The 23,515-nt window shown below is 43.5% G+C and overlaps 1 protein-coding gene across 3 annotated transcripts in view; it reads left to right on the top strand.

The window, feature by feature from the left end:
- The window catches only part of LOC104314288 (monocarboxylate transporter 2), a 39,024-nt gene extending 24,610 nt beyond the window's left edge, over window positions 1-14,414 (top strand). For all 3 annotated transcript variants that reach the window (XM_069811898.1, XM_069811897.1, XM_069811896.1), the window contains exons 3-5: window positions 3,302-3,445; window positions 8,271-9,146; window positions 11,962-14,414. In XM_069811898.1, coding sequence (XP_069667999.1) covers window positions 3,302-3,445; window positions 8,271-9,146; window positions 11,962-12,254 — 1,313 coding nt within the window. In that variant the 3' untranslated portion in view covers window positions 12,255-14,414. The remainder of the gene's footprint in view (window positions 1-3,301; window positions 3,446-8,270; window positions 9,147-11,961) is intronic.
- The last annotated feature ends 9,101 nt before the right edge of the window (window positions 14,415-23,515 follow it).

Below are 23,515 nucleotides of genomic sequence, written 5' to 3'. Positions count from 1 at the left end.
TGTGTGCTGAAGTGTGCACAGCTATGTGACATATTGCGTGCACCAGTTTCTGCTGAGAGATGGGACAGCTTTTGAAAGGCTGCTCCATTAAAGCCTATGGATGTTTCTGTAGGTCCAAATGACTTAAGTGGAAGTAATTTTGGGGATGTGATTTTGCATTTGCTTCAGTGCATTTGAAAGGTCTGCTCAGGACTATTACAAAACCTTCGGTCTATGAGCAGCAGCTCAGGGAAGTTTGGTTTTCCAACTGTTTGAGGTCTTGGGTTGGATTCTCTGGTGTCTCGTAAAGTGTAGGTCTAGCTGATGCTTTCTCTGCAGGTTGAGTGCTCATCATGGCCTTTGCTGTGGATTCTCCAGTGGCTGGAAAGGTTTAGTCTAGATGTTCTGCTCCTGCGTTCTCATCAGCTGCATTTAGCACCTTACAGGTCTCCAACCCTCAGTCCTATGTGGGTGAGGCTGGTCAGGGAGATCAAATGCTGTCACTCACAATTGTGTGCTGTGATCCTGTACAACGGCTTCTTTAGCAAAGCAGGCTTACAGGGCCTGGACTTAAGGTTTCAGGCTGTGAAGGAGAAAGGCTTATGTTGCTTCTGAGAGTTTGTCACAGTTCCCTATGAGCTTGGCCCAGCCCAGGCAGATAATGCCTTTGAGATCACAGCTCTCCCACCCGGACTGGCAAATAAGCGGGACTGATTATCCCCCTTTAAAACTGATAATGCTGGTTACAGCAGATGAAGGCTGTTTGCTGAAGGTCATGCAGACCTGCTGTAAAGCATTGCACAAGACAAGAACAGGGAGCAGTTGCGGTCTCGTGGCTTAATAAGTGATCGCTGGGAAGTTGCGATGTGGTTGAGGACGATGCACGTTCATGAGGATGATGATGTACATTCATGGAGGGTGCCCCAGGGTCACAGGAAGGGTGCTCTCATTTGTAAAGCCAGTGGTTGGGATATGAACTTTTGCTTTCATCTACTCCAGCCTCTATCCCAGGTTGTCCCCATGTCCGGGAAACAGAGCAGAATGTGTCCCACCCTCAGCCCCTTCCAGTTCATCATCTGCTGTCATGGTCCAAACCCATCCTTACTGATGGGTGAAGCCAATATAACAGCTTATGGACTGGAGTGAGAGGGACGTGGATCCCTATTTCCCTTCTCCCAGGGTGGATGCTGCAAGAGTGGGACATATGTGAGCATTTTGTTTTACTTCTCATAGCAGGGGCTTCTCTCCCTGGGAGCTGCCCTGAGTCAGAGCAGGAGAGGGGCCTTAGCAGGAATCTTGTGGGCTTTAAAGGCTGTGCTTCATGGTACGACATCCTATACTTTTAGGGCTAATGTGAAAGCCCTCTTCCAGTGGGAAAAGGTAATTGAAACCACATTTTCTTAGTTGAGTAATTAGATTGATTCTGGAGAAATGCGGACATGTGGAAAATTGAAAAATGGAAGAGTTACGTGCCCTTAGGCTGCAGATGAATATGTTGGTGCCGTTCTGAGGAACACTGGCTCGATCTTTTGAATTACAGGACTCACGAAGACCAGCTCAAGCATGATGCAAGTCCAAGCACTGACCAGGGGAAATTCAGTGAGAAAGGGGTCCCTCTCCTCCTGTGCTGGTCTGTTATATGTATCTCTTTCCCCAGAACTTCTCATTGAATTCTGTAGTGCTCTGTGCAGCAAAAGGATGCATGCATGTGAATCCAATTACAGGATTAGGAGAAAAAAACTCTCCATGTAATTATACACTTACGGATATTTTAACTGAATGGTGGATTTGATGGGACCATCTCACAGATCACACAGTTACAGGGATGCTGTTAAGTCTGTGCTTGTGTGTATTTCATTTATGAGTGTTTTGACCTTAGACAGCTAGTGGAAAGTATTTTACATGTTACAGATGTAACAATGGGCTTCATTCCCTAGATTAAATGAGTCATACCTACTGGTTTTTACTCTTGCACATTATAAGAGCTGAGAACTTGTTCAGATGCTGTCAGCCATGCTGAGGGGATATTGGGGGTTTGGGTCCAGCTCTTCTGCTCAAGTGTGCTGTGGTTTGCAGGGTCTGCAAAGAGCTGTGGCACTGTTTCTGGCTGAGACTATTTAAGCAAAGGTAAATATCCTACCAAATGGCTCTGCGGTGAGGTAGATCCCACAGTCAAACTCTTCATAGATGCCTGTAAGCTTATAATACCTGTTTCCAGTAATCTGTATGTGGACAGTGTGGGCTGCTTGTAACAGCAGGAATGAAGGCAAACCAGCACGCTGGGCTCCGAAACACCATTGCTGTGTGCTGAGGAGCACCAGAAATAGTCAGGTAAGATAAGCTACTAAATGCTGCCTGTATCCTCCTTTCTCATTTCCAGCATCATTTCTGCAGCATTTTGGTTCAGGATTTTTGAGTAATATGGAATCTTTTTCTTACAGCTCATAGCTTGACTTCTGGACCACTCTTTCCTGCTCAGTTTGCTTTCTCTCGTTCTGACTTCTCAGCCTGAGCTAACTTCAGAGTTGGCTCTGCTTTGAGTGGGAGGTTGGTCCTGAGACTTTCAAAGTCCCTCTGACATATATTATTCTGTGATTCTGATTGTTACTGGTCCTCCAGCTGGTTGAGACTACTGTACACAAGACCTCCTTTCTTTCCTCCTCCACCCAAAGCATGTTCCACTTCCTCGGATTTAAGTGCTTCCTTTCAGCATGCAGAGTCTTTGTTAAGCCATTTCCCTCTTTCATAATTTTGCACTTTCCTGAACCACCTCTTTACATAAATGCAAGACCAAACTGGTTCATTTGTGCTCCAGCTAATCCATCATCCCAAACTGTTTCTACCTACATAGACTGCTATCAAGATTTAATTAACAAATGTTCTGCTGAAGCTTCAGTCCTGGTCAGCAGTATTGGAACTGCATTAAATAGAGGCATTAAAAATGCAACAGTATTCATGGTATCAGCCTCATAAGATGAACCACTGCTTTGTGTGTATGGTTTAGCATCATAATAAATCAAGAAGCTCCTATGCTTGGATCATGTGTTCACCTGATTTGTTATTGCCGTTTGCCTTCTCTGATGACACTTTAAAGTCCTGGGGACAGGAGCTGTCACGGAGTACACAGCCACCGTGTGGCATGGGACATGCTGCCATCTCCACGCAATGCGGATCATCCTTCTCTCTTTTCCCATTTTCTTCCTGAAGTCACCTTAGAAGCCGGCAGGGGCACTGATAGTGCAGAGTTTTACCTGTTTTGGGTCAAACATGCCCTCTGTCAGACAATACCTACCTCAAGGACCATTTTGCGCTCTTTCCCCAGGTCCCATTAGCAGTATTTTAGTAAACCGCTATGGCAGCCGACCGGTGGTTATATTCGGAGGCCTGCTGTGTGGCATTGGGATGATCTCAGCCGCTTTCTGCACCAGCATCCTGCAGCTCTACATCTGCGTGGGCTTCATTACAGGTAAGAAGCATCTCCTTTCCACCCGCGCTTGAGGTTCACTTGGGGTGTCCACACTTGGGCACCTCAGCCAAACGCAGCGGGAACCTGGTGAGATAAAAAGCCATGAGACAAGTGCCCTCCTCGCTTATTAACTGCTCCAGATGAACTTTAGCAAAGAGCATATCCCTCGCTTAAGCGCTGCGTTCCTGGCTGAGCATCGGGTGTGGGATCTTAGCAGGGGATGTGCCCTTTGCAGATGAGCGCTCTCGGCCAGAGGCGACGGTGAGGATGGCCATCAGTGCCCTCAGCTCCCGCTGAAGCGAATGCGGGTTGACTGCGCTCTCCCCTGGGCAAGGCAAGCCCTTCCAGATGCAAGTGTGACTATGAAGAAAGCACCTGTGTTCCTATATTACTGTGCATTATCTTCTCTCTGTATGAAATGAGGTTTCAGGGGTTTGCTTTAGTTTACTTGCCCTTTGCCTGCTTGTGAGGTTGGGAGATCCTTTACCTGAAAATAATAACTACTGGGGTTGATTGAAAATATGCAATGTTCTACCTAGTGAGAAAAATATAAAACTATATTCCCTTATTGAAGTTACAATTTGAATTGTCTGTATTGAAATATGAATTTCCATATTGGAAACTCAAACAGGAGAAGGCATAGGCTCAGTCCAGCATCTTTAAAGCCTGCAGTTGCTGGGTTACTGCTTTTAAGGGTAGATGGATTGGAGTGAGTTCTCCACCTGTGTGAGTATAGATACTTAATTGTAAGCATTTTTCTTTGATTATTTTGGCTACAGTACAGCCAATGTTTCTTCCAGTGCAGCTAGGACACCTGCCTGAAAACATGACACAATGAGCTCAAAATTGGCTTTTGAGGTTGCAAGGTGTATGTTTTAATGAATGTTCCCTATCTCTCTGCAGCCGCATTAAGTGTTGCTGCTTTCCGAATATGAGAAGTGCGAACTCAACACTTAAAATCAATAAAACCAGCCACTAGCAAAGTAAATTGGGACAGCAAGTTTGTCACCCTCTTCTCCTACACCAATATTGCTTTATTAAATCTGTACAGTAGTGAATAAATCTCCATGTAGGATTTCCTCTCTTAAACCTTACTCTTTCTAAGGAGAGTCACTGTAGTTAGATGAAACTGTTATTGCTGAATGAATAACTCTTGCAGATTCCTTGAAAGAGATTCCAGAAACAAAGCAATGAGAAATAAAAATAAGCAAGGTCTCCCATGGATAAATTCAGTATTTATTGATGCATGAGCTTGCATCATTCCCTGCTAAACAAATGTCCTCTAGCAAATTGGCTAACACTGGATTAGCACATAGAAACCATAAATCCTTTGCTAAAAATAGATGCGTTTTGGTGAGCAGAAGGGCTCAGGCAAGGAACAGTTCTGTAGGAAGGCACCAACTCCTATTTTCAAAGGTACTTGTCTAAAAACGTGCCAGGAGGGAATTTTGTGCCTAACCCCCAATGGATTTATGAAGACCCTGCTCTTTTTTGGTCCCTGAATAATAACGGCAAACCTGGTCCGCTGCCCACCCCAGAGAGCTGATAGTACGAGCTGTGCTCAATGCACACATGTAACCCTTGTGCCAGCAACAGGGTACAGGGGCAAAGTGCCCCCGTATCTCCTCGCCTTTAATCCTGAGATGTCTCCTCACAGCAAAGCACATTTTTTGTTGTGTACATCTTTTCCTCCTGCTTGCTGAATGAGGGCAGCTGTATGGATGAGGTCTTAGCTAATAACTCATCATTTCCAGGCATGGTGTGTGTGCTGGGGAAGGAATATTAATTTGACAGAGAAGGGAAGATGCTTGTAATCCCGCTAACATGCTTGATGCCTCTAATTATGCTTGAAGTGCTTTCACTGCTCAGGCCTAACATGGAAGCGTTCAAGGGCAATTATGAAGCTGCCTGCTCATCGTGCAGGTGAGACAGCGTTACTGTACAAGGCGAGAGACTTCTTTAAAGGCGATTTGCAGTGACTGCAAAGCAACCTGTAAACATCACACTCTTTCTAGCCTCCTTCCTACTAGCCCGAGAAGGAAACAGACTGACGTAAAAGACTATGTTCATGCAATTTGCAGGAATGGAGATAAAAACAAGATGGTAGTAGGAGGTCTCTGCTGCCGTCCTGTGCCTTTGGCATATTAATAGAAATCTTTTCAGAGGAGCAGAGCGGGAAGTATCTGTTTACGGTGCAGGGATTAGATATGGCAATCTCAATTGCTTTCTTGATTATGTCTTTTTCCATTTGCATGCAGAGCAGGGACCGGGCTCCGCTGTCAGAGGCGGCTCTGAAGCAGCAGCTCTGTCCTTGATGGCACCGAGCTGTGGGCTGCACGAGGCGCTCTGCATACGCTGTAAACCCCACGTTCTCTTCCTCACTTATTTCCCCATAGTGCTGTCGGCCTGGATAGATGCCAGCCTGGATGCATTAAATAGGGGGTTAGGCATGCAACCTCTTCTTCAAGTCTGAGGTAGAAGCAGCAAATTTCGAAGCTACGTACAAGGCAATAATGACTGGTCGGTTTAGTTCAATCTGTACCAATTAGACTGCCATGAAATAAAATGGGATCGAGGGTGAACCATGTTGACTAATGAGACTAGAGTCTTTGCCTCAGCTATAAATGTTGAGCATTGAAATACCTGGTGGGGTCTTCCCTTGCTAATAAAGTAAGAGCAAGATCAATAGCTACACAGCTCATTCCTGTAGCACCACTTATTTCCTTCTAATATGAGGGAGATGATGTATTTAATCTAGGGAGGGATGCTCCTTCTGGCACGGGCTTGCTTCTGTTCATGCAACGCCGATAGGCCTCTCTGTCCTATCCCTGGGGAGAAAATGTGGTTATTTGAGTAACAATTTCAGCCATGGAAAAGCTGCTGTAGTTTCTGAAAACTGGAATAAAATGGATATAAATATTTCCAACTAAAGTCAGCCAAAAGCTTAAAGTAAATTGAAATTCCAGTCAGTCAATTTGAAACTCTCCAAATTTAATTAATGGGAAGAGCATGAGGTAATATTAAATTAGATTTGTCTGACTGGCAAATTAATGTTCACATAATAAAAAATTTTAGTTGATTATTGTTTAAGTGGGTAGCTGGCATCCAGTCTGATTTTCCTTCTCCACACGACATGTGGTAGGTCCCTACCAAAAATTATTTTGTGGAAATGGTTCAATTTCTGCCCTTACCTACCAGCCTGGGAAATACAGAGTTAAAGCAAACTCTAATCCACTGTGTTGCATTTTCTCAGGTAAAAGAAGATGAATTTGTATATCTGAGCACTGTCAAGGGTATTCTCTAACCAAGGCTGTGTTTTGCCTCTGTAGTTCTCAGGTCAGCCCTCTCTTGGGGATGAATTTGGCCCCTTATGCATTATGAGCAGGCTGTACTTCCCAAAGACATGCCCTACCAAATAGGGGGACTATCTAGAAAAGTTCATGCTGTGAATGTTTCATATCAAGATTAATTTTAATATGTTGCCATTTCAATTTATTTTTAATGTTCTAAACTTCCAAGTAATTAAAAAAAAAAAAATCTCAGACTTGGCAAAAATCATAATTTTGTAAACCCCTTCAAACTAAAGCTATCCAACATCAGTTGAATTCTGCTGCATCAATTGGATTCTACTCTATCAGCGACTAATGATAGTGTTCCTTAATTAATTTTGAGGACCTTGACCTTTCTAAATTCTCTTCTGTAAAGCAATATGCCTAATTATGTACTGCACAGTTAAACAAACTAATTATATAGACTAATGAACAAGAAAAAATCTGCATGACCCTATTTTCAGGATTCATGTTCTCTGATATAATCACTTCAAGGATTACATTTCTGCTTTGTTCTAATGTGGCTCATTCTTTCCTGGATGATAGGGTGGAAAATATGTGGCATGATTTTTAAATGCCGTTTTGATGGAGTTCTGTAAATTTAAATTTTTAAGGAAATACTGCACATCATAGAAATGTTTGAAAAGAAGAGAGTATTATATGCTAGTGCTCTCAAACAGAACCACAGAAAGTTGAGATCGCCACAGCATTTGCTATCTCTGCCTTCAGATTTCACCTGTGCAAGAGAAGCTGGCTAACTGAATTAGCAATGCAGATTTATAATACCATTTATATATCTAAATGGAATAAAAATAAATTTTAATTAAAAGAAACACCCTAGGGTCCTGTTTAATTAGCATCCTCAGTAGCTGTTTTGCTGTGTACTTGCAGACCTCTTATTCTTTTGCATCAGACCTGAATTGCTCACCCCACCAAATTACTAGCGGCTGAGAAGGGTGAGGTTATTTTCTGTGCAGGCCTGTTGCGTGACAGCAGTGTTGGGTGCCCGCTGCCCATGGAAGGGGATGGCAGACCCAGCTGCACTTTGACAAGGATGCGCTTTGGTGGTTAGAGCACTATCCAAGCCAGAACAACCTTCCTCAAACCGAGAGTTGTCTTTTTTTTTTTTTTTTTAATAGATCCATCCTCTCCTCCAGCAAGGCTGTTGTGTCTGGACAAAACCAGCCAACATTCACTGAGGGTATAGTTTCAATTTATTCTGAAGCAAACTCTTTGTGCTAGGTTTGCCACCCAAGAGATCTGCAGTGCAAGAGGAAGGGGCGTTCTCTGACAGAAGGTGTCTTTGTGGGGGTCTGGTTACCCAAATGTGGCAGCCAGAAGCTCAGGGATATATTGAGCAAAGTTTACATCCAGGCTATCATGTTGAAGATCCACCAGTGGACCAACTGTCCATGAATTTGCCTTAAACAATGAGCTGAGGATAAATGGGTCTCAAATTTTCCTTTGTGTATCTCAACTACTTTTCTCTGTTCCAGGATTCGGCCTTGCTCTCAACCTCCAGCCATCAGTGATAATCATAGGGAAATACTTTTTGAAGAGAAGACCCATCGCGAATGGCCTTGCTATGGCAGGGAGCCCCGTGATGCTGTGCACCCTGGCTCCTCTCAACCAGTTCCTTTTTGACAATTTTGGCTGGAGGGGCAGCTTTTTAATTCTTGGGGCAATTTTATTGAACTGCTGTGTAGCAGGAGCTCTCTTCAGACCCATCAGGGCAGTCCCAGCTTCAGTCAAACCCCAGGTGACTGAGGAAGGGAAGGATGCTCTCAAAAAAGAGGTCACTGAAGAGGCCATGGAAATGAGTAGTCCCACAAATGTCCCCATGGAGAACAAAACGGAAGAGGAAGGAGGAAAGGACTGTTGTGAAAAAATCAATCAGTACCTCGATTTTTCTCTCTTTAAGCACAGAGGGTTCTTGATTTACCTGATTGGAAATGTGCTCATGTTCCTGGGTTTTTTTGCCCCCATTGTTTTTCTGGCACCCTATGCAAAGCACATCGGCATTGATGAATATTCAGCTGCTTTCCTCCTTTCGATCCTTGCTATCGTGGATATGATTGCCCGACCTACCACTGGCATCATTGCAAATAGCAAGTGGGTGAGGCCGCGGATTCAATACTTTTTCAGCTTCTCCATTGCTTTCAATGGCACCTGCCACCTTCTGTGCCCGCTGGCTTCTGGCTACACGGGGCTCGTCGTCTACTCCATCTTTTTCGGCTTGGCCTTCGGCATGGTTTGTGCCATGCTCTTTGAAACGCTCATGGACCTCGTGGGAGCTGCCCGGTTCACAAGTGCTGTTGGCCTCGTCACCATTGCGGAGTGCTGCACGATATTGCTGGGACCACCTATTGGAGGTGAGTGTATTTTCTTCCTCTGCTTCCATGGGGTTGTCACTTATATTTAGTCTCTTGCAAGCACAGTTTGTAAGAAGTGCGTCCCACCCACCGTTTTTCCACTAGTAATTGGCCAGGGAAGGCAGGTCCTAGGTATCTCCTCCAGTATTTCCTCTTTACTCCTTTCTCTGTAGTCCTCCAGTTGAAGTCAACATTTTGGAGAGTGATCTTTTAGTCCCTGATCCCTTCAAATACTCGAACTGAACTTGCAGAACAAAACTTCCTGCAGCACCAAGAACCTTGCACTTCAGACAATTCTTCCTGGAGACTCCTCCTGTTGCAAAAGGGTGGAGGCCACCACAATTTAAGCACAGTAAAACACAACAGTTCTATGAAATCCTGTTGTTGACTCAAACCTAAGCCTTGCTATTTGTCTCTAAGGCTCTGAGTATTTCCACTTATGGATTTCAATCATCTTAGTGCATCTGATAGATTTAAGGCGGTTCCAAAAATAAAAATAGGTTTATTTTGGATGGCATGGTTTGAAATATCAAAAGGCAAAGACCCTCAAAGTTCCATGCTGACAACATTGAACCTCCAGCAGGGCTTACAGTCATCTGAAGATAAGTGGGCGCACTGATCTCCTGTGATTTTAACAGCCTTCGCTTCTTTCCCTCTATAGCACACGCTCACTTCTTTTTCTACAAGGAACACACCATGTCTGGAAGATACCGTATTTGAGTCTGGCATTTGGCTCAAGTGCAGTCCTTATCAAACCTGAGTTGGCTATGAATTAAATGACTTTACAGGTGACATCCTCTCAGTGTATAGGTACCATCCTATGTATGTGCCCTGTCCTGCAATTTGCATTTCACCTGTATGCAAACTTGAATAACTGGTTTGGAAACAGGTCACCTTTAGGTATGCTAAAATGTTTAATTAGGTTGTGTGTGCTATCTGTATATGGATGTACAAAAGTTAAACTCTGCTAATTCTTTTGAGAGGACATTATCATAGTAAGTTTAAAGAATGCACAGGAAGCAGGCAGTTCAAACCCATTTCCTGGATTCAAAACTGAGATCTGGCTAATTGTATGACACATCTTGCAGAGCCATTTAATTCTTCATATTACCATGTAGCTCAGACAGTGTGACAGAAGCAGCTGTATCCTCTTGCTGTCTTAGAGAGTCATTATTTAATTAATGACAAACAAAAGAAAATACAATTTTAAAATGACCGTTTTCTGAATTACATAATTTTCTGTGTGGAGGATTAAGTTAATGACCAGAGACTGCTAATGAGGCTAAAACAGTTCTATGTAATAATCAATAATATTAGTTTTGTAGGGTTTTCCCCACCATTTTAATAAGCAGCAAATTTATTGGTTCTTTGGCATTTTAATAACCTACTGCAGGGTTCTGCTTTAATGAACTAAGTAAATTGTTCCCAGTGTGTTTTATGACTTTATCTTATTCTCAAAGGAAAAGAGGCAAGACTATCCTACTGCTGAATTTTCCAATACTCTACTCATTAAAACTCTCATTGAAGCCTATTTAGGAGACCTCTAGGTCATCCTGATTAGCAGAAAAGGAAAAACTGTTGCAATTAGCATTTAGTTGATGTTTCACCAGTAACATGAAAATCACAGTGCATTGAAAATGGTGTACCGAGACATCCAGATTCAGGAAGAACCGTTGACCAAAACCAGTTAAAAATTTTTATTTTTGTGATCAAGAAATCTTATCTGGTGGCCATAAAATCCCCCGTTAGTGTAATGCAGTGGGGTAATTAATCATCAGCTTTTCAACATTAAGGGTCAGTCAGGAAGTAATTAAAGGTCCCTCTTTTTAAGAAGGAGAACATATGCCAAAAAGTCAGAGAGCTAATGGATGATGGGCCAGTTTCAAGGAGGCCTATCTGTACTGTGAAGGCCAGGTTAGGAGTGGGTCTTACTTTAATTAGGATTTGGGATGTTAAGAATGGTCTGTGTTGCACCAGTAAATGGGAATTAATGCCAGGATCATAATCCCAATAAGATTTGTGTTACATTTTGACATAATGGAGAACACTGACATTTCAATTAAGCCATCTCCCTTCAATTACTCTGTAACTCCGTAGCAGAGGCATTAACCTTTGAGAGGAACCTGTCACATTTGTCTTGGCATTGAAATTATCTGACATTGACAGCATCATCTTTGCTTTCCCTGGAACTAATGTTTTCCAGTTCCACGCAGTGCCCTTTCATCTTTAGATCATGAATATATATGCAGAAAGGGCAGCTGTGACCAAAAGCTGAGTCTCCTCTAATCCTGGTGAACGACCCGTGATAGAATAAATTGGAAGGTCTTTGTCAAGAGCCTGAGACAAGACCCAGTGGCCAGTGCCATCTCACGAAGGTCTTCCTGAAAGCTGCCGCTTTTGTTGGCAGCCTGAGGACTACCAAGTCAAATGGACATCCTTGTAGGTGATCACTGGAGTCAATGGAAAGACCGTCAGCAGACTCTGTGATCAGAGGACTTAGTTTCTACATGGAAAAAATAGGTGTGCCTGAAAAGTCCAGTCTTTGCAATATAGGTTCTCTGTCTCCTTCTATTTAAGTGTACAAATTATTGGTAGTGTTACCTATATCAACGTTAACTACCCACAGGCTATATAGTGGAACACGTGTGTAGTATTTGCAGGATCAGAGTATTTGTGGAAGAGATCAGAAGTCCAGAGAATGTATTATTTTATCCTAAAGCCAAGTCCCTTTATATTTAGGATGTGAAAACACAATATTCTTGCCTTCATCTCTAAGTTTCACCCCCTTTTTTTTTTTTTAATATATGTTTTACAGGAACTCTTATTGATACCTTTGGGGACTATAAATATATGTTCATCAAATGTGGAGCTGTGATGGTCCTGGCAGGAACCTTCCTGTTCATCATGAATTATTATAATTATCGTATGCTTGCCAAGGAGGAGAAGGAAAGAAAGGCAAAAGAAGAGGATCTTAAATCTGTAAGGACAGAAAATGAAGGCAGAAATAACTGGAACAGAGAAACCGCACAGGATGGGCCTGAGCTGGAACCTCTGAGAGAGGAACAAGAAGGACTAAAGAAGGAAGTGAATGGCACAAATGAACTTTAAACCTGTTCTCATGGGCTGAATGGGAAATTACTTCTGGGTTGCTTAAGTGGACACCAGCTGTGAAATCACACTAGGTTTTTAAATTTTGCTCTATGCTCTGCCATGTGCATCCTCTTCTTTGTTGTAGGAGAAGACTAGAACCATATCAAGTCTAGTTTCTTATAAAGTGCTGGGACACAGTGCAGTATCCATTTGCATACCAAAGGTCCCGCAACATTTTTCTTTAGACATTTCCCAGAGGGGCTGAGTAAGGGTGTAACTGACCCCCTACTTTTATTCCCTGTACTACAGCTCTACTCCGTGAAAAGGCCAATGGCCATCAGAGTCAATGCAGAGCCCTTCCAGCAGCCCGAACGGGCTTTGCATTGAGTACTGTGGTGGATGGATCTTCTCACCATGAGGTCAAAACTCTTTGACTCTCCTTGACTGCAGCATCAGACTTATCCCAGGGATTTGGTGCTGCCTTCCACTAGCAGCTGCACTGTGACTTGCACCTCTGTCTCATGGAAATGTAAAATAGACCCTACACTCATCTTAAACACAACATGAGAGAGCTGCCTGAAGAGAACAAGGGCAGTACGTGCCCATGCATGAAGTGGCAGCAAGGCAGCCTGTCCTTGTGGCCGGAGCATGCGAGGAAGGAACTGACTTGGGGCAGTTCATCATGGCTCGACCAAGGACTTTCTCAGGAACCTCTGCCTTTAGCAAAATGCCTTGAGAAAGGTGACATTACACACGGGGCCAGCACAAAGCCGACGTGCTACAGGACTCTTCTTCCAGGTCCTTTGTCTGTGCGGGGCGGAAATTTAGTCTTAAAAGGCTTAAACTTTGATCTACATTCGAACAGTGCCAATTCTTTAAAATTTTCCCTAGGAGGTTACAAAGTCCTTATTATCCAATATCTGAGTGCTTTACCATTTTTAGCATGCTTTTTCTTTACAACACCCTGGTGAGGCAGTAAGTATTGTTACTATTAATTAATTGCACAAATGAAGAGCTGAAGCACAGAGGAGCTATGGGCATCACTGCATCAGTGAATAAAGCTTAGGCATGCCAGAGCCGAAATGGGATCCACTGCCCTGAGTTAGGTACCTGAAAGCCCTGCTGAGAGCAGGTATCCCCCTGCTAGAAAATAGGAAATACCACAGATATTCATGCATTAAACCACAGCCGTCTCTGCAGTGCAGCCTGCTTACTTTGTGCTTCCTACTACTCAGGATTAATGATTTTAAACGCTGTCGTAGAGCTGCGGCCTTGTGCCTTATTTTTTTAACCTGGTTAAGTTGCATCCATCTTGGAGGGAATCCAAATATAGCTGCCTCCTCCTTGTTTGGGCCCGGTTAGGCACCTCTCTGTTGCTAGCACTGCAATACCTGGTGGCTTCATGGCATCCTGTTGCATGAAATAAAGTTTCCCCAGGTCAGTGATGCAGAGCTGGAGCTGAGGCTACATAGGAGGCTCTCACCCAGTGGTGATAATTTTGAGCTAGGAGGATCTGGACTTTAACAGCAAGCGCTGTTGTATTTTACAATAAGCAGCTGTTGCCCAAGAGCCATGTATGCTGAGCATGGCATCATGTAGTTGAATCATCAGCCTTTTGTGGCTTTAGCTCCACGTGACTAGATAAAAACAAGGACTTTTCAGGCAGATCGCTCAAAGCTGAAGCTAACACCAGTCCAAAGGCTAGGTCTCTTTTTTTTTTTGCTTCAATGGTACCCTTACATGATCTGATAGTATTTTTTCATGACTTTGTCACTGAAAAACTGTATTTAATTATCACTTGTGTAAACACTATGAAGAATGGCTTGTAAAAATACTTTCATAAATACAGTATACTCTTAAACTTAGACCACTCTTCTCTTCTTGTGCAAAACCTTTTCTGTGAAATCTTTTGTTCCACTAATAAATAAAGGTCTTTGGTCATTGAATTCAGTAGGACTTAAATTTTTTCTTTATGTAGTATCTTGTATTTTCTCTGAAAAAACAAATCTGTTCAATATGCTCAGGCTTTTGTTGCTGTGTTTTTAACACTCTTTGTTGCTGTTAAATATATCTATGGTATTTCAGTAAAAAAGGCCTTGATAGATGGTTCTGAACATTTTCCAATATGCCTTCTGGAAGCTTTCCTATACTTAATAAAACTCTTTTTAAAAAATGAAATGAGTTTACATTTGCCCGTTGTGATCTGTAGGGTAATGCTGCCTTTCTATTCATTAAGGAATTTATCCTCATAGGGTTTCCAGTCCTGGCTACATGCACATGGTAATACAACTCTTGGTCGTAGCCTCTTATTCCAGGACCACCACCGCAAACTCCTTGCCACACAGTTTCTTTGACATTTTCAGTGATCTGGGCCAGCCTGACTCACACCTCCAGCTGTGTGGGCCCATGAGTCTGAAAGCAGCAGAGAATGACCTGGCAAGGATCTGACAAGGTGATTTTCATACCTTCCCATCAGGTCATATCAATTAATTTGAAGAACAATGACCCAGACTCCCAGCTGTCCTTACTGCAGGAGATGATGCTAAGGCTCTTTATCTAGCAGAAACCCAAAGCAAGCTTTTTAGATCATAAAACTTTGTTAATACAGATAACATTTTCAATAAAAAGGCTTTCTGTTCAGCTATCTGTGAAAATCCTCTGGAAAAGAGACGCCTTTGTTAACCTGTCCCTGAGGGCAAAAAGTGCTACACTGGATAAGTAGTTCTTTATGGCTTCTAAAGTCTTCTAACATTAAGCAGCTACTTCATTTAACCTAGTCAACCTCCTGTCATAGAAACATATACTGTCTTTAAGATTACGGCACTATTTCTATCACGTAGGAAGCCAGACTATTTTAATACAATTTTGGCGATTACGGCTGGTTTTCAGTGGTGGGTGGCCTGCCTCTTCCCTGTTAGCCTGCCTCTTGCCCCACCGTAGGTTCAAACCGCTGATCACAACATCTCACTAATCAATGCAGCAAAGCAATGCCAAGTTACTGTGTACTTTTAAGCGCATGAGCAGCCCTAGAAATGCTTCACTGAATCAAATCCCATGAATTTAATGCCTTGCAGGCTCAAGCTGTAATCCAGGTTTGGAAAACTCTCAAACTAACTTTCCTAAGAACATTTTCAGTTATTAAAAATGACTGGTGCAATATGAAATATCTATTAGAAAAACCTCTTGTGAAGGAGTAGAAGCTGCCTGTGCATCTAATTTAGTGATTTGTGTGGCAAATTGAACGCAATATTCGTATTTACATGCATGCTTAAGTCTGGAAAGCACCTGTGTAGGGAAGTCAAGAGGTCTGAGTGTTGTACCGTAAACATATGTACTAGGCACAAGGGGCATATTTGAGATATCAGCCATGCAAGGATGATTGCTAACACTTTCATTGGAGTGCAATTATTAGACGTCTTTTATATTTCATTAGCTTGTGACCTTATTAGAAGCAATTGCCCATTGTTTCCAGGGTTGCATGAATTTCTATAAGAGCCTGATTTTGATGCTGAACCATCATTCCCAACAACCAGAAAAGAACCCAACAGACGAGGCAGCAGCACAGTACTCCCTGCAGCCGCGTTCTGCTGCTGAGGCAAGAGTGGTGTTTGATGGGGAGATGCAACAAGTACTGTGGATTGGATTTAGATCTGTCCCACGTACTCATTTCTTATTATAGTTCCCCTCACTTTTTCCCTCCCTATATTTAGGTTTCCAAATTTAAAGGCATGTAGGAGAAATTCAAATATTTCAACACTTACTTACACTGAAGTGGCAAAATTTGTATACCTTCCTACCTCCTTTTTTTTGACAGAATGATAATGCAGTGACTGTGCCACATGGTGCAGTGTCACACTACTAGAAGGGGACATTTTCTGTCATCACACATTGTGCCAGGTGCTGCTTTGCCACACATAGTGTTGTCTTGGCCTGGGAAAGAAGCAACACGGACTGCCTGAGACCAGGGCTGATGAGCACGGCTGGAGGACACAGCTCTGCAAGGTCAGCTGTAGGTTTGAGCTCATCACAAGGAAGAGCTTTAGTGGTTTTTATTTTATACTGTAAATGAAAACTTTCAGTGGGGTGATAGCCAAGAGGACGCCAGTACCCAGCGCTTAAGGACCAAGAGTGTAAAACCAGGCTGTCTCATTAAGGGAGCGCAGGAGGCTACAGTTTTCAGTCTTGTAACCATCACTGGTGCGTATTTACACTGCTCTGGGCAGTCCTCCACATTTGGCACACAGAGGAGCTCATGGTCGCGAAGGGGAAGGACGTTCACTGGCAATATGTGCAGCAATAGAGCAAAATATAATTGTCCTCCTTTTAATAAAAAGAATGAACCATGTCCAGAAATTGCAAAAGACATGAGGAGACCAGAGAAGTCTAGAACCACGAATGAGTAGAGGTAACTTGGTAGTAACTGGGTTAAAAACAAGCAAGCAAGCAAACAAAAAAATGAAGTGCCAACCTATACGTCTGAAATATGCAATCATTTTAGACAACACAAGACATTATTCAGAAGGACAGTTCCTGTGGCAGCTGATGCCAAATTTATTTGGCTGCGTTCAGAAAACACCTAGTAGACAATACAGGTGCATTCAGATTACACTGAGGAATGAATTTAAAAGACGACTTTCGTGCCCTCTGTGGCGACAGTGACATTGACTATAAAATAGTACTATTTAGGCTTATCAGAACCGTGTGAGGGTGCTATGATGAGTGACATTCATAACTGTCAGCAAAGCTTCCCATAAAGGCAGTGCGGCTCAGAAGCGAAGACTTGATTTGCCGTCTGCTTTGGCGCTCGCTAAAGTATTGCTGTGCTTCTGTTTGTATTTGGAGAGGGGCTCATTTACATTCTGACACCAAAAAAATGACAATATATAGGTAAACGGGATTGTCTATGTCACCACGGTCAAGACCCTGCTATCACAGGTAACGGCATCATATAATTCCCTTTTAAAAAACATACAACCTCTCAAGGTGTGACCCTGCTATGACATTTGTGCCTGCAACTCCAGTGTATCAGCAGAGGGTGAATCTCCACATGTTCAACAGCGCAGGCTTAGACAAACTCAGTCCTACATGGCTTGAGATACCCAAGCCCTTAGCCCATCAATCAAAGAGTCAGAGAGGATATTTAGGCAATGGAAAAATTGTATGTATGTCCTCTCACTCCAAAAAGGCATAAATTTGGATGCTATTTAAAAATAGTCTTTCTTTTTTTAGTATTTATTTGTTTGTTTATATGTTACTACTTTCTGAAACATACTCTACATCTCTTCAACTTTAGTATTACTGATGAATTTGGACTGAAAATGCTTCCTCTAATGACTTCCCTTTCTTTTCTCGTTTTAAACTACCTTATTCAGACACAGTAACTTTACACCGAACGCTGTCATAGCGTGCTGTTTCTATACTTTTTAAAAGCAGTTTTCCCCTATGCCAACATTCTTGAAACACTACAAAGTCACTGAAGAGTTGTAGATCATCTTTTAGTCAGAAATTCAAGTTGCAATTTTGCTGGACAGCCTAAGAAACCTGTTACAGTGCAAGCCAGACAGGGAAAGAGCAACACCATGCCTCTTGCAGCAGGGACACGGCAATTCAGGGGGAGTCTAGCACAGACACTGAGGTTTGTACCCTCCAAATGTAACAGTCCCTCCCAGTGTTCGAAAGATGCATTTACATTTTGATTTCTCTGAATTCACAGGTAATTCAGTGACAGATATTTGGCCTTAAGTGTCCAAGGCTGTCCCGGTCAGCTATCTTTTGTAAACTGAACACAGCAAAGGACCCTCTCTTCAGAGACTGCATGTTCAGCACTGCAGAAACTGCTTCTCTGCAAAGGCTTATTAAAATCACACCAGAAGCTTGCATTTAGCTGAATTAGTTTTTCCTAGCCAATGCTGTGGGAAAGGCTAGAGGCAGTCCCAGCAGGCCAGCATATAGTTTAAAGCTTTTTGGTGAATGCAGCTCTGGTTTATGTCTTACCTATTAAGGCATACATGCCTAGCAGATTTTAGGAGGGATAAGAAGGAAATATGTCTATTACTACGAAGGCAGCTAAGAAGTATCTTATGCTGGAAAGGATGGGGGTGTCCCTCAGTACACACACAGGACAGAATCCTGCACTTTGCCTTTAGGAGCCAAAGTCTGGATCTACTTCAAACTAACCCACAGTCCTAATGGTGCAAACACCCATGGTGTGCCCTAATGGTACTGCCCATCATCCCACCGTGATCATCTCTGAATGGTCCATTTTTCACTACCAACTCCCCAGCCCATGAATTTGTCATTTTTCACACCAGACTAAATCCATGGGAAGAAAAACCTAGAGAAACAGCCTTCCCATAGGCTCTCCAGACTTTTTTAGACTTCTGTCTGCTCAGTGCAAAGGTGTCCCACCAAAATGTGTCACATGAGGAAATTCCCACCTTCTGTGGGAACGCTGCAGTTTCAGATAGGCACCACACAAGAATGTGCTTCTATGCTCTCCTGGTCAAATCAGCTTCTGAGGAGGTGAAGATACCCATTCACCAAAGATGTCATCTTCAAGGTCTAATTCTGGCTAAACTCAGCCACATCAGATTCCTTATGTATCCTGGATTCCCTTTGATGTGCAAAGCAGAGTCGTTCAGTGCCTGCTGCTGGCAACAGATGAACTGGTGTAACTGAAATGAAATAGGGACAAGCACTTCCCTCGTACTGCAGGGCTTGGCATTCCCTTCCTGGACAGATGAGATTCTTAAGTAGTTTTTAATCAGTATGTAATCAGCCCTGGCCATTAGTTATGCCATCTGATCACAAAACACAACTCCAGAGAGAGATCCTTAGGATATCTAGGAGGATCCATGCATTATTAAGTGGAAAAAACACAGACTCTACCTATCACCCATTAATACTATGTATAATAAGTGCTTGTTGTGCAAACTTGCCAAGTCTAATTATTCTCCCAGCAGACTACCGGGGGTGGGGGGGGTTGGCACTTCTACAAGTCTAATGGAAACCACAGCAGGCCTATTCCTGCAGAGGCAGCGTGGGGAAGGAAATCTCTCTGATGTGCTTCAGACTTCCGAGGTAGTCCCTACCTTGCGTGCACATGCATGAACCCACGTCCCAGCTTCACTCCAACACATCGGAGGAAAAATCCACAAGCTAAAGCTTTGCACGCGAGGGCTGCATTCCCCGGTGCTGTCAGGATTGATGCGTTAAAAGACTGCGAGTCACTCAAATCTGGTGGCAGGAAGGATCCTCAAAGCATCTTTGATGGTGCTGGGTCGGTCCTAGCCAGGTGCCAGTCGCAATGTGAAACAAGAAGGGAGCTCCTTCCAGCTCTGACTCCCGACCCCAGACCACAGCCAGGGACTGAGGAGGCAGCACACCTTGCTCTCCATAGCTGGGCTCTCCTTTCCACTCTTCCAGGCAGGACAACCCAGGTAATAAAGTCTGTTCGCAGCTCATGACCTGGGACATGAGGTATGATGATTCATATTTCTTATTTCTTTGGACTTCCTTTTTTTTGAGATCTCTTAGTGCTACTCCCCAAAGTCAACTTAACCCTAACATTGTGAGTATTTATGTGGAAAGATTTTTTGAGCACACGTGCTCCTTCATGAGATGTTGTGTTCTCCAGGAAGTCTGTCAGACAACAGTGCTAGTCGGTTCATATGGGGAAGACGAATGGGTCCTCATATCTCATCCAAGAAGTTAATAAAGATAACTGTGCTGATTAATTAAGACCAGAAGTAAAACTTCTCTGCTGCTCAAAGGATGAGCTACAGCCATGTGGGGCTCCTCCTGCATGGAGCGTAAACATGTCATCTGTATTATGATATTTAGACAGAGGTCTACAAGGAGGAACCATCACCTCTGTAAAGATAAACCTCCATTTGGAGACTTCCATCAATGGACTAGCTTAGAAAGTCCCAAATATCCAGAAGGCTGGTGTCCTTCTCACTAAGCTCAATGCTTTGGAAAATAGCCTGACTGTTTGGGTTTATCTTTTTCTCTTTTCCTTTTTGTTAGCAAACCACTGCTCTTTTTTTTTTTTTAAACAAAAAAGATTGTGAGTGCAGTGCCTAGAAATACATTGAATTAATTTGTCCTCTGACTTACCTGTTACAGATATCCTTCAAAATACAGTACTGTGTAGTACATTCCAGTATGAGGGACAATAATATCATGATTTCAGCTTTCAGCCAGAGAAGATAGTAATTATACACTACATAAATAGAAGTGCAGTGAAGCAGCTTTGTAATTACAGTGTAACTAAGCTGTAGCTAATTTACTTGTATTCTGAAGTGCATCTGAAGTTAGCAATTAGGGCCAGTACATGATGAAACACTAGCAATATACTTACCTTCACACTGTGTATTATTTTTCACTCGTATCTATCATGAACCTAGATATTTTCCAGGGATTAATGATAGGCTGTGAAAAGTTGATAGCCTGAAGTTCAGCAGAGAGCCATTAAACTGGCCCGGTCATTAATCCCTAGAAAATACCCTGCACCAAGGTTGTTATAAGGTGAATATGGAAAATAACTTTCCACTCATGTTGACTTTTGTCGTGTCTGTTACGTCTTTGACAGTGCGTAGAAACAACACCCCAAATGCAAGTGACTCCCTCTCCCTTGTATTTGGATGTGCTTGATGTTAAGAGGACAAATCCTCCCAAAGTTTACCTTTGTAAATCACTGAGGGCTGCCAGTAGAAGACCCCGAAGAGACAGCTTGTATTCCAGCAAGTCTGTCTTAGCTACAGTTGTCTGGCAATGTCTGGAGGTTAATTTTAGACTGAACCTCCATTTTCTGAAATGTGTAATTCCAGCTTCTCTGAGCTGAGAAACAACACTGGCAGCCAAGTAAAAATATCCATTACCGGGGGAATATGTAAAAACACTGTTTCATCAGTCATCCTGCTCACATGACTCTCTCCCAGAACTAAGGGTGGTAATGAAAGTAATTTAACATACATCTATAATTAATTTACTACATTCTTCCTGCTGATGGCAATCATCTTACCTAGGAAACTTCATGAAATTGATCTTAATGCATAAAAATAGAGATGGAAAAGTGTTAAAGGCAGCTAAATGTGGTTTACTTCTAAGCAGGTAAGCAGTTAAGCACTGTTTGGAGAAATGTTTGGGGGCTGATTTAGCAGGAACCATTACCTGTGAGAAATGACGGCGAGCACACAAGCTGAGCAGGGCTTTCCCCTTGACACACACAGTTTGCAAGCACTGATGAGAGCAGCAGGCCTTTGCTCCTGGAGGTGCTCCTCTTTTGCATAATGTGTATAGAAATGTGAGTGTAAGTTCAAAGGGGCTTTGCAGAAGGGGACAAAGCCGCTGGACAGCTGGAGGTAGCACCAGGGACATGAACTGCACCAGCTCATGGCTGTTACTCCAATGCTATTTTAAGCCATGAGCCCAGGCCCCCAGCATCCAGTCAGAAGGAAAATTCTGGCCAATGTGAAGAACATCCAGATGTGCAGATGTGTCCAGGCACTCTGTGCACTGCACATATGCTTATCTGTGCACACATTGCATGCAGAGAAGAGATACCATATGCATGTGATAGTCCTATGTATACTTGTGCAGGCTGTTTCTAGGGCTTCCTAGTGGCTTAAAAGCATCCTGGGGTTGCTCAGTTATCACTGGGTCCTTCTCTATTAGCCATTATCTTTTCAGCAGCTGTGGCTTTTCTGCACATCCACGAGCCCCACACTCAGCTGGGCTGATGGCTCCTACCCTCCCAGTGTCTCTACGCTCCTGGAGCAGCAAAGCACCACTTGGGACTGTCAGGCTGATAGGAAATCGTACACTTATCTACAGATCATGATCTGCACTTCCCAGAGACCCTACTTTAAAATGCAAGTCAGGACATTATGACTTTAATATGAGCTGGAAAACCTAGAAAAGCAGAAGCCCATAACAAAGAATACTTCAATGCTCTTGTAGCAGCTATATAAATATAAGGATGAAGGCTTTTAAGTGTGTCTTCCATCACTGTGACCTCCAAATGAGGGAGTACAGTAGCCTTACATGGATGGGGGTCAGAGGAGAAAGAGCCACCGCTCCCTTTGGTGCCCCTTTCAAGGTGGAGCACAGCCTGTCCTGCCTGCACTGCCAGGGAGCGGGGAAGGAAACCCTGCATGGGAAACATCACTCCTCCTATGGAAGAGACTCAAACAGCATCGAAGTAGGGCAATTCTTTTATTCCCTTACACCCGCCTGTGCAGGACAGCCCACCGAATGGACACGTGGCCTCTGTAGCCGGGACCGCTCGTTGCCAGCATGGTCAAACGAGGAGGATTCCTCGGCAAGGCTCAGAGAGAGGCATTTTCTACAGGCTGCTTCCTCCAAGCGCAAAGCTGTTGACTGGCTTCTCCTTAACGCCAGAAAGAGCAGGATATGTCAGGCCTGTGCTGCTGGAGAGAGAGGCATGAATCAGCCTAAGGATCCGTACAGACGGCAGCGGGTTGCTGCAGGACTTTTATTGCCCGTTGGCTGTCATGCAGCTCCTCATCACAGGGCAACAAATGCTTTCAGTGCTGGCTGCCGGAGCTGTGAGAAGGACAGCCAGCAGCAAAATGTAAAAAACGGCTCTGAAGCCAGCAGAAAGCATTCAGGGTTGCTTTGAAATGTTGGGGTGTGAGCCCTGAATACCTGATTTTTCACAGTGCCCCTATGGCAGGAGCCTGGGAAAGCGTCTGCCCCAACAAAACCCTAACCGCTCTCCAAGGAACTGCAGGAAAGGTGCCAAAATTGGGGAGCTTCCTCTGCACAGGTTTGTGCTCTCAGTTTATGCTGGCATGAGCGTGACTATTTGCCGTGCCCTCCTGGAATAGCCTCCAGCCCTGACCAACTTGTGGCATGAACTACTACGTTGTGCAAGACCTGCACACCTTCCTCCCTTTAACACCAAATTGACATTAAAACCCCCAAAGCCCTGTAGTAAATCCTTTCATTATAGACATTAAGGAAATTTCAGGACACAGGCATCAGATGGAAAGGCTGAGACCTGCCCTGGCTTAGGGATGGATGGGACTTGTCACCCCTCTCTTGGGGAGCAAGGTCTCCTTCTTCCCATAAGCACTTGTCGCTACTGAGGCATTGCTGCAGGGAACAGCCCTGCTTTTGCCAAAAAGGAAGGATTTCAGCAAGAGGTAGGAAAAAAAAAAGATTCCCTGAGCTGAAAGCACAATCTGAGGAGCATACGCCTATCCAGCCAAAATATGGACATCGACTACAGCAGCACAGAGGTCAGTGAGGAG

This window comes from Haliaeetus albicilla, chromosome 24, assembly GCF_947461875.1.
Source record: "Haliaeetus albicilla chromosome 24, bHalAlb1.1, whole genome shotgun sequence".
Lineage (NCBI taxonomy): Eukaryota > Metazoa > Chordata > Aves > Accipitriformes > Accipitridae > Haliaeetus > Haliaeetus albicilla.
This window is presented reverse-complemented; position numbering and strand designations above follow the sequence as displayed.